Here is an 18,584-nt window from a genome sequence, read left to right on the forward strand (position 1 = left end):
AAGCTCTAAATTATGAATCAAAAACTAAAACTATGCTAAAATTTGCATTAAAATGAACGAATCCATCTTCTCAAATCTACAGAATGAGCCCATTAAAAAAGCATCCAATGTACAAATTTAAACTAGAACAAAGTCTTTGTTCTCTTAAAATTATATAGCCAGAACTCATATATCAAAATAGTTTTGAAAAGAACATATTTCATTTTGCTTAAACTTCTAGGAGAAAACAAGTATATCCCCACCTCACAAAACTAGCAGCAATAAAATATACATTATAGATGATCTATTTCCTCATCTGTAAAATGAAATGGATGAATCAAATGGTTTCCAACATCCCTTGCTCCAGGATTCTATAGCTCATGACTCTAAAGGATGCTGTTACAAATTTACATAAAGATAATTGAAAATGAAATGTACATAAAGATAATTTAGAATTAAACACCTACTACTTAGTTAATGTGATTTCTCTTTCTATACCTTCGATAGATGCATAGCTCATTTTAGTCCAGTATAATTCCTAAAGCTATCTGAAATTAAGTGTAAAGAGACATTGAATCTGGAATCCAGAAACCTATGTTTAGTTCAAGTTGTGCCACATACTAGCTGAGCAATTACTGACCTATTTCTTAACCTGCCAAATTACAAAATCTGCTTCTCCACTTGTTAAATGGGAATATTGACAAATTTCTTACCTACCTAGCTCTTAAGGATAATCATGTAATTATTAACTAATACCATATGTATTGATGATAAAATACATGAGAAAATACTCTGGAAACTCTAAAACACTCTAAAAATAAAAAGAAATTACATCAGTAGTAACAAGACTTTTTTCAGTCACGGAAGCTTGCAGTTATTTTATTGCTGTGTTTAACCACTTCTCTTTCAATTTTCTTAAAGCAAAAGTAAAATAGTCTATTGTGGAAACAGTTCAGTGTGTTCTTCCATTTGATGTTTTTCCAAAATTCTTGCTCAAGCTTTATCTAGATCTACTTTCATATCAGCCTATTATTTATTAAGCATTAAAAGGTTCTGTCTGCTTTTATAAGTGAGTTTTTTTATAAATTAATCTAGAATTCCACAGAACTGAACAAACTAGAAGAAGAAAAATGAAAAGAAACCCTCTGATGCACTTCATATGCTTTCCGATTTCAATTATTTGGACTCATTTTACGTTGCCCAGAAATGAATAAACTTTGTGAAACTGAGAAAGCTACCATAGCATGAAATTTTCTATATCTTCCTATCTCTATGATAGGAGTTCTATTAATTGCTTATTCTAAAGGGCTAAAAATAAACTACCAAATATACTAAGAGAAGCTGGAAGTGTTCACAGTCACTAGTAAAGGGAGTGGATAATGTCTGTACATTTAAAATCTAGCAGTGCATCCCGCTTGGAAATTTCCTCTTGAAATTTAATAAACATTAACCTTACATAAACACAAATCATCAATATTTTAGTCACAAATTATCAAATTTAGATACTCTAAAAGTAAAGGAGACCTTTTATCCATATCCATAATGCTATTCCAACACTGTCAGAATGACTGTCCCTGATCTGTAGATTACATATCTAGACTTACACAAATAATGATATCTTGGTTGTTAAAAAGCTATTTAAAATGCAATCCTGTAGAATGGTTTCAATTTTTTTTAGTTAATTGGAAAACCATTACATCATATCTGATTATACTGCTTTTAGCTAAAAGTCATTGATAGCATGAGTTTTCTGATTAACAAAATGTTAATTTGGTAACTTTCAAAAAATAATTTTAAGATATACGTTGACTTGGGGAGTTGTGGCAAAACAGAGATCAGGGAGTCATGTAAAGAGTGCTGCTGCTTTTGGAAGCCACAGGATAACATCTGATGGCAAGTAGGGATGTAGGTACTGTCTCTCTTGACCTGCCTCACTTTCAGCTGTAATCTCAACCCGTTGAAAAAGCACAGAAACAGAGAGAAAGTAAGGGAAGTAATCTGCCCAGGTGTCCATACAGCCCTGAGGCAACATACCCAGGACATCGATGGAGACGGGTGAGATGTAGGCAAATCCTTCCACATTTGGCACTTTTTTCCATTAAATACCTCAGGCTTCACAAATGTTTTAAACTAACCGAACCATGTTTCTCACACAGCCGAGAAGAGACAGTGCTCATGTGATCAACTGGAGCTCTACCTCCAGGCAAGAGACCTCTGACCTTTCCTATGGTTCAAACAATATGTGTGTGATTTGATTACGGAAGGAAACTGAGGGAATCTGAGAGTTGACCTTCAAATGTATACATCTCAATACTCAGAACATGACAAAGTAAAGTTCCATTGCCCTAGAACACTCGAGGATTTAATTATTCAAGGAACGCAGAATTTTCCAAGAAAAAAAAAGGGAGGGAAAGGGGGAGAGGAAGCATAAAATTTAACTATATGGGGTGTAAATCATTTGAAGAACACCATTCCACTCTGTGTCTTCTTTAAAAACACATAATCAACCTTAACTACCTCTAAATAAAGGGGACCCACACACGTAGATGAAAAGTGGTATGTAAACATACTTATTCAGTGAATCTGAAAATCTGCTCAGAGATGATGTGCCTTTGTCATCATATACCTTTGCTTTTCGGCACCATAAGCCTCCACATAGCTCTTTGTTGTCTACATGTGAACACACACACACACACACACACACACACACACACACAGAGCAAGACTTTTGTAGACATCACCCATCAATCAGATTGCTGGGTAGAATCTTCTGGTCTCTGTTCACAGAGTGCTCAGAGGCAGCTGCTCTGATACCACAGGAGACATGGTTTTTCAGGGATGACTTTGAGATCAGCACTGTTCTGAAAGCCTGAGCGCTCCAGAAGACTAGGTTAAGAATAGTCAGAGTTTCACTGTACGGATGAATCAGTAGCACCAAAATGTGTGTATATACCACATAGAGAGAAAAAGACTACCAATTGGGGTGCATGCAAGAAGAGAACAGTAGAAAGTAAGAACAAAATTACACTCTACTAATATTTAACATGGAATCTTACCATGGCATATATGTATAATTTTTATATGAATATATATATATGTACACACACATATATTTAAAGTATTTTTACTGATAGGACTACTTGATCAAAAGGTTTGGAGGTGATCAAAACCATGTAAGCTAAAGTGAGTTACGTATATATATATGCAGGCAAATAGAAGTTATATTACTTAAATCAAAATTTTTTAAATGCTTAAATCATGAGGAATTCAATTTATAACACTAATTTTATATTTTTCTCATTTTTCTATAATGGCTCATATCTCAATCTACTTTACAAAAAGTTGCTTTTACCATGCCCTCAATTAATAAATATTTTATGAAAATTGGCACTAAGGAAAAGAACGGCACTTATAAAACATAAATTTATTCAGCTTTTCTGCAAAGATTTAGTGATGAAATATCCCAAAATAATCAGATAACAGTGAAAACAAATTAAAAGTCAACTTTATTTTTTAATTATTTACATTCACCTTTGCTTTTACTGTGCTCTATTAGAAAAAAATTATTTTCATAGCATTAATATTTTAAAGGAACTAAGCAATCAACACCATATCTGGAAAAATTAGCATCCAACATAAGGTGATTTTAGGTCATCAGGGCAATTTCAATGCTGCTAATTATATCTTCAAGTAAGCAGCACTTATGTTTCAGTACCCTGTCAAATTTTATGGGATGTATGACCAGGAGGAAATATTTTTAAATGCAAAAAATACAAGTGAAAGTGTAAATAGGTTAAGAGAAGGGGAAAAGGATATTTTAACTCCAAGAGCTATAAATTCCAAGTGCCTCTTTTCATTCCTCCCTACTCTTCAAAACGTACAGGAAAAAAACACAAAATGAGAATATTCAACACAAATTTCCAATTGTGTCATTCATAAGCTATTTTCCTATAGACGAAAGATGTATGAACATGAGCAAAGAAAGGGTATCACAGAGGAAAAAGTCTGATGAAAGACTGAATTTCCATATAATATGTAAAAGCAGAGATCCTATAAGAGGAATAAAAAAGAGGATAAAGTATTAACAGACACTGGATTTCAAAAGGCAAATATGAATTTAAAATAGTCATGTCTCCTAACACTTTTTCCCATTCATTTCAGTCTGTAAATGTATTTACAATAGACTGCCTCTATCTTTTTATGAAGAAACACTGAACCTTCAGCATTTTCTTTCTAAGAAACTAAATTTAGAGAATGTAGAAGGTATAGGGAGAGATAAAGTCATGATAGCATTTAAAATTTAAGGGGAAAAGAACTTATAGTGTCTTAAAGTAAATGAATAGCAAACTTATTTAAACTTTTAAGTATTACACATAGACTACTGATAATTAAAATACAGTTAAATACTTTCAGTTGGTATAGATACTTTACCCATGTCAGTATTTGAGATGGCAACTGTTAATTAATATGCAATTCGGCAACTAAAACTTTTATTCATGTTATATCACCTAATATAGTTCAGTAATTAAGATCAGTTTTCAAAATATAACCAAGCAAATAAAATATATTTATTTCATAGTAATTTTGCCACTTCCTATTTTAAATTTCTGGTTCTTCAGCCAAATTTCATGTATCACTGCCTTATATTGACACCTGCTGGAAAGTACTGGAATTGTAGATCTCTCATTTCGTTATCTGGACAGTTGTAAATCTTGCTTTTGAGAAAAGAAATGTGAAAGATAACATCTTAACTGAGAATAATACAAATTTTAATTTTCTAAGAGAAAAAAGTAACATTTAATGCCAAACATTTAAATTTAATGGTTTCTGTAGGAAATTATAATCTCAAGAAGTCTGCCCAAAGAGTATTTCTGTTGGGAATTAACTTATCCAATGACTTCATTAACTTAACTTGTGTTAATCTGGGTTATGATTATGAAACTAATTAAGCAAACTTCTCCAGTATTTGAACTTCCGCTTTTCACCTTAGACTATCTTAATACCTTGGTCACATGACTTGAGGAAAATACCTAATTTTGTGAAAGTATGCATACAAATGGATCAGAAAAATGATCCAGCTAATAAAACAGGATGTTCTATATATTCATACCTGTAGATTAAAAGGATAAAATAACATGCATTAGTGAATGAGCTTTTCTTCTCTATTATCAAAACGGCTTGTTCATGAACTACATAAACATTTTACCAGAATAAATTTATTCTCTGAAGTGCACCAAAACACAACATATTAAAATAAATAATTTATGAATTCTTACAAATGAATAAATTAAGTTGTATTAAGTTTTAATTAACTTCTTATGCAAATGAAACCACTTCTAAGTATCTCTGCAAAGAATGCCCACTACCTTAATCTGTCTCCTAAAACTTTCCAGAAAAAAAAAAAAGATTCCAGACAGAAATACATTTAATTGACCAAACTGTAAGAAATAAGAATATATGATAGAGTTAATAAAATTCTGCTTTTCCCCTCTAATCCACTGCCATATAATAAGCAGGATCTAGGTGCTCAGACATGTACTATTTTATAACATCAGAAAAATAACATTGTCCTAGAGACAGTTGTTCCAATTACAAATGAGTTTGGGCAGCTAATAGGGCAACAAGATACATTCTTGCGAATGGTACTAAGAACATGAAATCAAGGAAGAATATTGTACTGCAGTGCTGGATAAATTGCTTTAGCATTCCGGTTATAATTCCTCCCTTCCCTTCTTAAATCACTCCAATTTCTGACAAAAGTAATGAGATAGTATGCACCTAGTTTAAATAAAACAAAACCATGATCAAAAATATAATAGCTAACTTTTAAAAAAAATATAGGAGCTCATTCAATGGTTTATGTTTAGGATGACGTAGTATTTGAAATTTGCAACTGTCAAACAAGTTGCCTTCTGAAAGTGTACTTAATCCACCTGCCCAAATAAAATTCAGTTCTTCACGTTTAACTATAGTATATGAAGATTCAAGAATATGGGGAATATTTTACCATAAGATGAAGTCCAGTAGTTTCTAAACTGTGTTTTAATTTTTTTAAATTGATAAACAATTAACTATAGAGAGAGGAACAGTTTTTAAGTAACCTACTCAAAGATTATTTTAAACTTTTTAAAAATTTACTGACATTTACTTAAGATTAATTTGCCATTTACTATTAAGACCACAAGTATGTCAGAGGTAACAGGTCTTAATGAATGTAGTTTTGCTGTATTTTCTCTCAACAGTTCACTAGCCCTTCTCAAAAAAACAAGATTTTGTCAATTGCAAAATAAAATATGCACTAAAAGAGTACTTTTCCTGATTCTTAAACAAAATTTAATTAGCAATTCACTTTAATGGCTTTCACAGTCAGTCACTAAGAAAAGGAATCTTTCCTTGATAAGAACCCTGAAAGATTAGATTTTAGATCCTGAGAAGCAGTAGAATTGTCTGACACCAGAGATCCTCATTTTCAATCACTCAGTTACCTTACAGAGCTTCTGATATCGAGGAGAAGAAACTGCCATCCTTTGTAAACGATGTAACAAAACCACAACTTTCTGCAGAGACGTTCTCACCACAGCCATCATTTTAAGTTTACCACACTTCTGCAGACACCTCAGAATTTGCATTATAAATGAAGAGCAATGATCATTTCCTCCCGGTCACTGGACAATGATTTGCCAGTTCTCTGAGCATGCTCGTTTCCAGGAAAGCATTTGAAAAATACAGGGGACTTAGGTGCCAGGCAAATGAAGGCTGGTATTCCTTCAACTTCTTCTCAATTTAAAAAACATACACAAACGCCACCCAGAAAGCCCCCAGCAGATGCTCACAGCCAGTACTTGCTCAGCCCGGCACGGCCAGACAATGAAGCAAGTTGCTGGGCAGCCAAAACGCTGCCTGCTGCGGGCGAGGAGTAGCCAAAAAGGATATTAAGTGAAACATTAAAGCTGCAGATACAAAGCAGACATCCCCTGGGAGCAGAGATTCAACACATCACCAAGATGCATGCCTTGTAGCGGGCTTATATTAAACGATCGAGTGGCTTTCACTCTCTCATTCTAAAGAGGGATGGGTTCGCTCCCCGACTAAATGCAGCTCTGGCTGTGTTCTGTGGGATGAGTGAATAGAGCCCATTACAAACCTTGAGCAGAACAGAAGGGTACTGGACTCTAATGATATCAGCCCAGATGCTGAGTGCTAATAAATCACCTCCACACAGGTCTCAGAACAAGATCATCTAAAACAAAACAAAAAATACCTGCAGCGGGTATGTGGCTTTACCTAAGATACCCTAAAAGCAGAGTCATCTACAGGCTCTCAGATGCCTGCTTAGGAGGAAAGCCATCAGAAATCGAATTTCCAATGTTAGGTTAAGACTCCTCTAATTAAACAGTAAGGTTAGAAAAAAACAACAAAGTCTGTAATTGACTATTAACATTCCAAATTATCACATTTCCCCTTAGACAGAATCTTCATCTCATTTTATTTGCCATAATGCTGTTTTACTTTTATGAGTAAGAAATATAAGACAGTATATATATAGAGAGAGATATATATAGATATAGATATATAGATATATATCATATAGATAGAAAAACGCAGTACAGAATTTTGGGGTTTTATGTTTATATGTATACATTTCAGATAAATTTTCTACTTCAGCTTGAATACCATTATAAATATCAATTGGGGTAAAGTACTGTTAGGAAATAAGCAAAATAACCCAGAATGATTAAATGACTGGGCCAAAGGGCACAACCAGAAATAGAACCCAGAGGTTTCCCATTATCAGTGTCCTGCTCAAATTAATAACCTGGGTAAGTCTGCATTTTCACCTTTCTCTACTATTGTCATGATTCTTTAAAAGGAATGCAGCATTTAAAAATATTTGTTTCTCTTCTTTACTTTTCCTGCCTTCTCAGTCCTTCAATTTTAGCATGACTTAAAGCCCTAAATTGGGTCTTATAGAGTTGTGTTTATCAAACAGTGTTTTTGTGGGTTTCTGCTTGTCTACTTTTTCCCTGCAGCTCTATACTGAGAACCTATACTGCCTCCCTCTGGATAGGCTAATGATGTCAAAATATCTACATAAAGCCCAAATCGGAAGAGGTCATCAATGAATGATGTGATTAAAAACAGCAATTTATTTGGCAAATGTATAGAAACAGGACGTAGATCAGTGATTATTTAGGGGTTGGAGAATTGGCAATAGGGGATTGATAGCCAAGAGGTACAGGGTTTCTCTTTGAGGTGACAAAAATGTTCTAATTTGATTATGGTGATGGTTGCACTACCTTGAGAATATAGTAAAAGCAACTCAATTGTACAACTTAAATGGATGGATTGTATGGTATGCGAAATTCCAATAATGTTGTTATCAAAAAAATAAAAAAGAAAGTTGTAATTCCTGTCCCTAAACCAGCAGGTGAAGTTTCCACAGTACAGGTAATACCCCCCAAACACTATGCTGGGTATGGAGCTGAGTACGGGGGAAAATCTGAAACAATCTAAATAATTAAAGTCTGCACCTATGGAAAAGAGGATAAAAATTAGGCTGAAAGCGAACACAGGAGATGAAAACATAATAATCCCAAAGCAGAGAGCAAAAACAGCAACCCCAGAAAGACAACAGGGCAACAGAATTTTACCCAGGAAAGAATCGAAGCATGTTAATTAACTGGCACTGATAAAATGTAAAGCTTGTATTTTGAAATATAATTAAAATGATAATAATATCTTAGAATATGGGCATGAAAATTCAGAATAAATGCATTTGAATGAATAGATAAACTGACTGGGAAGTCAATAATAGACTTTTATTCAAAAGCAAAAAAAAAAAAAAATGTTTCTGCATCTTTGGCCAAATTCTCTCATCTGACGCAGATCCACAGTGACAACTGCATAGCAGGCATCTCCTCCTGGATGTTACTCAGATGCCTCATTTCATCGTAGTCAAAATGGAATTTACCATCACATCACACTCCGCACTAACTTGCACTGCTGCCCTGACTTCTTCTCCTATATTCCCAATCTCAGATTCTAACACCACCTGGCAATCTTCTTTGTTAGTACCCCTTCCCCCGCCCTTAGTCTACCCATACTATCAAGTCATTAGGTTTATTCCCCCTGTCACTGCCTTATTTCTAGTCATTATCACCTCTGACCAGATGGATAGAGTATCCTAACGGACTGCTCGGCTGTCAGTCTTGCCCAGTTCAAACCCACTCTCCATAAAGCCATTGGCTAGATTCCTATAAAATACAAATCCCACTGCAACACTCCCTTGCTTAATATGCTTTAAGGACTTTTCCCCATTGCCACCATGTTAAAATATGAATACTTAGCAAGTCACACAAGACCCTCTATGATCTGGACCGCTCAGCTCTCCAGGAGCTTTTGTCTCCAAAAGATCAGGTTTTCTCTTGCCAATAGTCCTCTGCTGAGGAGAAAAACCTAACTGCCTTGCAGCAGGGCAGTGAAACATAAATCCGTAAATCCAAGTGATCATCCATTCTCACCAGAAATGGCATGTATCATAGCATACTCTCAGAAATTAATCTTCATCTTCCATTGTGCTTCCAAACTATGCTTTATCAAAATGTACCCAAATTCACCTTAAACCAAATACAGAATAAACTTCTTCACCTTCATGAAATATTACCATGGCCCTGCATCCAGCTGTGTTGAGACACAAAGCAAGTACAACCACAGAATGTGTCGTGTAAGCAGTTCTACATACACCCCTTGCACACAGAGCACATACTTGCCAGGGTCCTTATTCCATCGTTCTTACGCACACGTGTCTACCACCACCACCATGCCACCAGAACATTTATTTTATAATTTCAGGTGCTTTTCCACATTCATTTTCTTCAACAAATATCTTTCTATTTCCAAATAAGTTTTCATTTTAACTGTCCACTCACACAAAAGGAGAGTCATTAATACAAAAACCCAAAGGAAAATTAAAATTCTTTTGCCTCAGAAATACTCAGCAAATGGTACTAAGTCTCTAAAAATCATCTACCTATATGGTGCCCAAAACAAAGCCATGGATTTTTTTTTAACAAAGTGAAGAGAACGTTTTAAAATTAACAGCATGTAACAAAGAAGCAAGGGAGTGAAAAATCATACAAACTACCATAATGTGAAACATCCAAAACATAAACAAATGCATGTGTTTATCTTTAGATAGATTTTAATAGGCTCTTAATAAATGCCCTCTTTAATATTTCTTATGAGACAAAATGGATTATTTTAGCAACATTAAATTAGTTTTGAGAAGCATTTACCATTCGTGTTATAATGTATTTTAGTCAGCAACCTTTCTTTCTTGATGCTGGTTGCCATAAGACAAGTAATCCTGTGCTTAGTTATTTTTATTCAGAAAGATTTTAAACATCTCTATTTACATGTATTTCTTCCACAATTTGAATATTCATTAAATATTGGGAAGAGTTTTTTGGCTATGTAAGAATATATCCCAGAATAAAATGTATTGGAAGACATTATTAAACTCTAAAACAGGTTTGCTTTAGACCTGCTAAAACAAGGTTCATTTCAAGCCTCCTTTGCTCTTTGTCTAAAACTGTTACCTTCTCGAGTGCATAGCCTGGGTATGTTTTGAGTTTAACATCATTACATAAATTGAGTATCTGTGAGCATTAATAGGTCAGGCTTATCGTTGTTTAAGTCATAAAAAATAATATATTCTAGCACATACCCACATTTAGAACCCTCTATAACCCTCTAAAACTGAGATGATAGCTAAATATTTTATCAATTAACATTTATGGCGACCTCATAAGACTCCAGAGGGTAAGAGAAAAAAGACAAAAAAGAACAGATTTATCTTTGATACTTACCTGCTCACTCTCATTATCAAGTCACAAGTGTATTATACAATGAATCAATGAATAAGAAATAAGAAGTAATGTATAAGTAAACATAGATTTTTGTTAAATTAATCTTGAGAATTCAACCATAAAACACTCTAATAGTCTTTAAACATGGGAATAAGTTATTAATAAGTCTATTCCAAAAGGGTCTTTGTTTAAAATTCATAACTTTTTAATGATAATAATTTTAAACTTAAGAGAAAATTTGTAAGAATAATTCCAAGAAAGCTTCTGTACCCTTCAACCAGACCCACACACATATTTGTTAACATTCTGATGTTTCAAGGGAAAAGATTTCCTAAGAAAGGATTCAGAAAAGGTCATCATAATGAATTTCATAACGGTGAAGTTTTAGGGTCCAAGGACAGTGGTCAGTATTTGTTTAGAATTTCCACACACAGCTCTGCGTAGGCAACAATATGGAATAATGCAATCTCTGCCCTTGAAGAACCATGTGATCAACTAGAAGAGGAGAAAGGCATCAGATGACAATGGATCATGAGTTCACAAGCATATCAGAAATAATAACTGTCAAAATGCTGTGAGAATGGCACGGCATAAAGAAGTAATCAGATGTAAAACTGTGGTAAACAAGGAGTCTTCTCCACTGAAATAGGTTTAAAACCAAGTTCTAAGTGAGAAGGCCAGTGATGGGCAAGAGTAGGTCATTCTGCACAAAGAAAATGGGAAATTCAAGGACACTGAAGCAGTTGTACTTGGGGGCAGAAAAAAGATTCAGACATGCTTCATTAGATTCCTCAAATATTTTTTTCAAGGAGAGATTTTGTGTTATCACATTTCATGTAGAAGAAAATTTGAACCTCAGACTGCATTCACAATCATAGTTATCAAGCTAAAGACATAAAAGTAATACCCTCAAGCCTAATATTCTTGGTTGTATACTAAGCCACAGAGCCTTGGCAGCTTTTATATTAAGTATTTATAATAAATGGAGAAAGAAACAACTTCCTGTTAAGAGGACATGCCCTTATCATTCAGGCGTCAATAAGGCTAACTGTAATAGGGCTTAAAATGACAGAAAAATAGAATAGTTATGAGCCTGTAAGTCTAAATAAAAAACTATTACTCCCATAAAACAAGGTGTTGTTTCCTCAATTATTAAGTGAAAGTACTTTATAGATCTTATTTCCAGAAACCAATTATTCATAGGGGAGCATGGATTTCATACCAAAATAAGGTGACAACCTCACCTTTGAACGGTAATAAACTTTGCATGTAGATGGATCAAAAGAGCACTGCAAAAATGGAAATACAAGGCGCAGCTCCCCGTGCACTTGCCTGCATCTGCTGCGTGAGTTCCCTGGTCAGGACAGCGTCCTGAAGAGCATTCTCCCGCTGAGAGGCATCTGCAAGCACATTAACTGTGGTTTCTGCTTCTTGGATCCACTTCAGGAAGTTCTCCAGGTCCCTGCGAGAGGCCTGCACTGTCCTCAGCTCACCCTCCAAGGCACTCTGTCTGTCAGCAATGCTGCAAGGAACAACACGACAGGCACGTCTCCGTTACTTACAGCGTGACAGTCCACATCATGCACACCCTAAAGAAAAGTTAACAGACGGCCCCCAAGCAACCTTTATTTATTTAAGTACCTAATGTAACTGGGAGATTTGTTTATATGTGTGTCTTGAATAATCCTTAATGGAGGGGTAATGTGAATTTTGAGAAGGAGAGGGAGAGAGATATAAATATTAACAAAATCACATCCATATCCTAAAATAATTATAACATTTTACAGTTCGTAATTGTATGTTGTTATTCCCCGTACATTTTATTTCAGTACCTTAGTATCATTCCTGACACTCAAAAGGCAATATCAATAAATATTCATACAAGTGACTAAATGAATTCTAGGAAGAAGTAAAATCTGAAGAAGTGTTTAAGATACAATCAAATAATTTAAAGGACTTACTTTATATATTTTAAACACTTCAGATCAATGCAAATTGGTTCTTCAAGCTGATATAATAATATTATACTCGGAAGATACTGGACAATCAAGTTTTTATAAAGCTTTCATTAAATCTACATCAAAATTAAAGTATATAACTATCCTGGAGTTGCATGATTTAACAGACACACACACCTGTAAATCCAACCTTTAAAACTTCATATATCTCAAAGCTCCATATAAAGACAACAAACAACTTAATTTGCGAATGGGCACCAACAATTTCACTCCTAGGTATTTAAACCCAAGAGAACTAAAAACATATGTCCACACAAAAACTTAACCAAAAATGTTTATAGCAGCATTATTTAGAAGAGCCAAACAGCAGAATCAACCCAAATATCCATCAACTGGGAGGGGAATTACTAAACAAAATGTAGTATATTCACCCACGAAATATTACTCAGCCATAAAAAGGAATGAAGTACTGATACATGCTCAGCATGGATGGACCTTGAAAACATTATGCAAGTGAAAGAAACTAGACACAAAAGGCCACATATTGTGTGATTCCATTTATATGAAATACTTAAAAGAAGTAAATCCATAGAAGGAGAAAGTAGATTAGTTGCTGACTAGGACTGGAAGGGAGAGGGAAATGGGGACAGACTGCTAATGGGTGGTGGGTTTCTTTTCAGGGTGATAAACTGTTCTGAAATTAAGAGTGTGGTGATGGCTGCACAACAGAGAAAATATACTAAAAACCACTAAGTTGTACACTTTCAAAGAGTGAATTTCATGGTATATGAACTGTTATCACAATTTAAAAATCAACACATGTCATATGATCTTATTTACATATTTTTTCTATCTGTCCATCCACTCATCCATCCATTTATCATCATCCATCCGTCTTCCTATCTGTATATATAGATAGAGGGAGAAATGTCTGGAACACTAACCTAATATTAAAATAGTTCCAGGTGCTGGGATTTGATGTGGTTTACTTTCCTATTTGTACTTTTCTGCATTCTTTGAATTTATAATAAACAAGTATCCTTTTTACATATCAATAAACACATTCCTTTTTAAAAATGGGTAAAAGATTTAAACAGACATATCAGCATAGAAGATACATGGATAGCAAAAAGCACATGAAAAGCTACTCAACATCAGTAATTATCAGAAAAATGTAAATTCAATCCACAGTGAGATATCACTACATATTAGAATGGCTTTAAGAAAATGACCAAACCAAGTGCTGATAAGAATGTGAAGTAATTGCAACTCTCATACACTGCAGGTAGGAGTGTAAAATGGTACGGCCATTTTGAAAAACAGTTTGGCAGTTTTTTATAAAGTTAACCATGCACTTAAGATACAAGCCAGCAACGCTATTCTTAAGTATTTACCCAAGAGAAATGAAAACATATGTCTATACAAAACCTGTACGCAAATGCTCATAGCACCTTTATTCATAATGGTCCAAAACTCATAATAACCCAAATGTCATCAACTAGTAAATAGATAAACTGGGGTACATGCATATAATGGAATACTACTGAGCAATAAAAATCTAAAAACTAATGATGGATACATCAACATGGATGGAACCTCAAATGCATTTTGCTAAGTGAAAGAAGCCAAACATAAAAGCTACATACTACGATCCCATTTATATGACATTCTGGAATGTCATCAACTTCAACTCAGCATTTACTTACTGAAAAACCGCCAACAGTGTTTGGCTGCCTACAGAACAAATTCAAATTGCTTCTGCTGGAACTCAATGTCCTCCATAATCTATCACTAACTTACTTTTCCAGCTTTACCCCCCTAGTTATTTCCAATAGTTCAGATCAAAGTGGTATGTTCCTAGAATATTCTTAATACTATGTCCACATAATTTTATACCCACATAAAAAATGTCCTTCTGACAATCTTCACCTATCAAAGTCCTTCCAATCCTTTAAGGGTTAAAGCTACCTCTTTCAGAACATCTCAGCCCAATTAGGTTTACTTGTCCTGAGTTCATAAAAGGTTCAAAAACCCTCTTCATTCAGAAATTCATCATATGTATCCTGGAAAAGCCCTTAGATTGTGATCTTATTTCACCCTTAAATTTTACTTTATCTATATCACAGAGATTTCTTGTCTGTCTCCCTGTTCCATAAACTCACTATGGGCAGAAGCAGTCTTTTGTATCTCCATATTCCTCAGAGACTTTATTATAGCGTTATGATAGTTTTATAGAATAATGAAAATCTTTTTATAATATGCCTTTAAAATTACCTCCCCAACTCCACTTTTCAAGAAGCTACTGACAGAAGTCCTCTACAATACATAGTTTGTAAATCCAGAAAGAAGACAATATAAGAAGCTTAAAAACAAGAAATCCAACAGGCTCTCATGCTAATGGTGAAAGGAGATCTCAGAAAAGAGGGCAATGCACCAAACTGGGTCAGATGAGGGCTGTCTTCACCATTCCAACTGTTATGTTTCTTGTTTTAATTTGACAAAATTAACAAAGGAGACACTCTGACAAAACAATAACTCAAAAGAGGACAAAAACAAATAAACTCCATGAGATCCAAGGAGGAAAGCACAGAAAATCCCCAGGATAATGCCTGTGCAGCAGGCCTGGAAAGCTGTCTCCAGAAGAAATGTCTACAAGAAAAAATATTAGAAGTGATAGACTGCTTAATATGATTGACCTTGTCAATCACCAGGCCACTGGAAAATGTGGGAAGAATTAGCAATAGGTGCAAAGAAAACTAAGCATATAAAAACAAGGCAATTATTAATTTCAGGTAAAATAAACAGAGAAGAAGCAAAATTATAGTAAACTTTAGTGCTTGGCTGTTAATGATGTTTAGACAGGCATAATAATGTCAACATTGAATATCTGCTTCTCTAAAAATTCAATGATAAGATGGTACAGCCACTATGGAAAACAATATGGCAGTTCCTCAAAACCGTAAAAATAGAATTAACATGATCAACAAGGAGAAGAAAAAAGCTACCGCTAGGGAGAGGGACTGCAGTGAGTAGTGAGAGTACCACTCTATTATAAATCTTTCAGTATTTTAAATATTTTTGTAATCATATTCATATATTTAATTTTTTATATTTAGAAGTTATCCACCAGAATTTGGGTGGTTGGTGGTGATGGTGTTTAATCTTCCACCTAACCCTGCCCATATTTTCAATTATTACAATATCAACTGAAGAAAATATTAAGAATAGCCAAATAAAGATTGTGCCAGGGCTTCCCTGGTGGCGCAGTGGTTGAGAATCCGCCTGCCAATGCAGGGGACATGGGTTCGATCCCTGGTCCGGGAAGATCCCACATGCCGCGGAGCAACTAAGCCCGTGCGCCATAACTACTGAGCCTGCACTCTATAGAGCCTGCGAGCCACAACTACTGAAGCCCACGTGCCTAGAGCCCGTGCTCCGTAATAAGAGAAGCCACCGCGATGAGAAGCCCGTGCACCACAATCAAGAGTAGGCCCCGCTCACCACAACTAGAGAAAGCCTGCACACAGCAACGAAGACCCAACACAGCCAAAAATAAAATAAATAAATTTAAAAAAAAAGATTGTGCCAAAAAAGTACTAGAATTAAAGGAGTATACAGGCACAATTAATCAACCATGAACAGATGATTCTAATTTGAAGAACACTCATATAAAATTTAGTAATTATAAAATTTAGTAAAGTGGGCTATTCTTATTTTAAGAACACATATAAAATTTAGTAATTATAAAATTTAGCAAAGTCAAACACGTTCAGCTTACATAATCAATATCCTTTATTCTTAAGAATATTCACACGTACATAACAGGTTATGTGGCAAACAGCTAATGTAGAAACACATCATTATGAATTAGCTCTATTAAACCCTAAGAATGCCCAGACTAGGGAAAAGGATGCAAATGTCTAAGAACCTCACGGGTGAAGGCAGAGATTCCCTCTACTTGAGAGACACTTATAAACTTAGCAAGCGTGAAGGAAGGACCAGGCTAGCAGGGGAGGTGGAAAGCCTAAAGTGATGCTTCAGAGGAAAAGGGAGCTAAGAGAATCATGAGCACCTGACCTTAGACAGTGGTGGTTCCACTGGGTTGGGTAATACCAGCAGCATATTTTGGTGACCGATGGAACATTCTGAATCCAGAAGCTAGGGCATTTATTGTAAAACTGTCAAATTATCTACTAGTCATCAGTGGGAAAAGAGATTCTCCTTTAAAAGTATTCACTTTGTAGGAAACTGCTAAAAAATAACTTTTAGACAATGGTTAAGAGATGTCTACTTTATTGGTTAATAAAGCAAAAGAATACAGGCTTTGGATCAAGGCAGACATGGCTCCACCACTGACCAGCTGTGAAACCTGGGGCAGTTGCCCACCTCCTCACACATCATTTTCATCACCCCGAAACTCCACTTGCCACACAAGGTTCTCCATGGTCTGAGTCTTGCTTACCTTTCCAAGTATCATCTCATTACTCCAGGCCTCATGCTACCTACAAAAATGAACCAATTACTAACCCTCAAAGTGGTCACTGTTTCACATCCAGACCTTTACTTTTTCTTTCTTTTACTTTAAATATCCTTCCTCACCCCTCCATCCCCCCACTAAACTTTTCCCTTTCCACCTGGTTAATTTCTACTTACCCTACAGAACTTGGTGCAGATACTTTCCAAACCTATAGTATCTCATTCCATAGCATCCCATAATTTCTCTTATGGTGCCTATTAGCAGGCCATTACTGCTGGAACAACAAATCACCACAAACATAGTGGCTTATAACATTTATCCTTAACCTTGTATATGAATTTGGTGAAATACTGGGAAAGTAATTTTATTTATAGGATGCAAATGTGCAATTTGATAATAAATGTCCTAGGGAATTTTTTAAAATTCACAAATATCTGGTGTCATAGTTTTTTTATCATGATCATAATCAACAACTAAAAATAATGAACATACTGAAAACTAAACTCTGTTTACAGCAGTCCGAATTGTCATGTTATTATAATAAATATACATTTTAAAAATGTATAACCATAGGGCTTCCCTGGTGGTGCAGTGGTTGAGAATCTGCCTGCCAATGCAGGGGACACGGGTTCGAGCCCTGGTCTGGGAAGATCCCACATGCCGCGGAGCAACTAAGCCCATGAGCCACATTTGCTGAGCCTGCGCGTCTGGAGCCCGTGCTCCGCAACAAGAGAGGCTGCGATAATGAGAGGCCCACGCACCGTGATGAAGAGTGGCCCCCGCTCGCCACAACTAGAGAAAGCCCTCGCACAGAAACGAAGACCCAACACAGCCAAAAATAAATAAAAATAAATAATTTTTTTAAAAAAATGTATAACCATAGTATTTATACTAATTTATAATCTGATTTTTGAAATTAATATAATTTCATATGAAATCTGTAACAGAATATAGCTAAAAGCTATCAGCTCTCCACATCATTCATTTTACTCTTTTTTGAGAAGGCTAGAGTATGGTACACTGGACACAACAAGACACTACAAGAATCTTTTATTTATTTTCAAGGAATTTCACATGATTTATCATAATACCATAAGGCAAAAAGATCACTAAAATTAGATGCTCAGAGGTATGTACACACACTTTATGACACAGGCTAATAAATTACTTTTAATGCCATTTATACGCTGCTCTCAGAAGGAAACCACCTAATTTTACCACCTCTGCCATTTACTAGCTATATGCCTTGGGTAAACCACTTCAAATCTTCAATTTTCTTTTTCCATCCTTAAAATAAAGAGC

At 35.1% G+C, this 18,584-nt stretch overlaps 1 protein-coding gene across 10 annotated transcripts in view; it reads right to left on the bottom strand.

Moving 5' to 3' along the window:
• The window catches only part of UTRN (utrophin), a 499,657-nt gene that overhangs the window by 225,865 nt on the left and 255,208 nt on the right, over positions 1 to 18,584 (bottom strand). For all 10 annotated transcript variants that reach the window (XM_082405402.1, XM_082405400.1, XM_082405405.1 and 7 more), the window contains one exon: positions 12,180 to 12,369. In XM_082405402.1, coding sequence (XP_082261528.1) covers positions 12,180 to 12,369 — 190 coding nt within the window. The remainder of the gene's footprint in view (positions 1 to 12,179; positions 12,370 to 18,584) is intronic.

This window comes from Balaenoptera borealis (assembly GCF_965194805.1).
Source record: "Balaenoptera borealis genome assembly, chromosome: 9".
Taxonomy (NCBI): domain Eukaryota; kingdom Metazoa; phylum Chordata; class Mammalia; order Artiodactyla; family Balaenopteridae; genus Balaenoptera; species Balaenoptera borealis.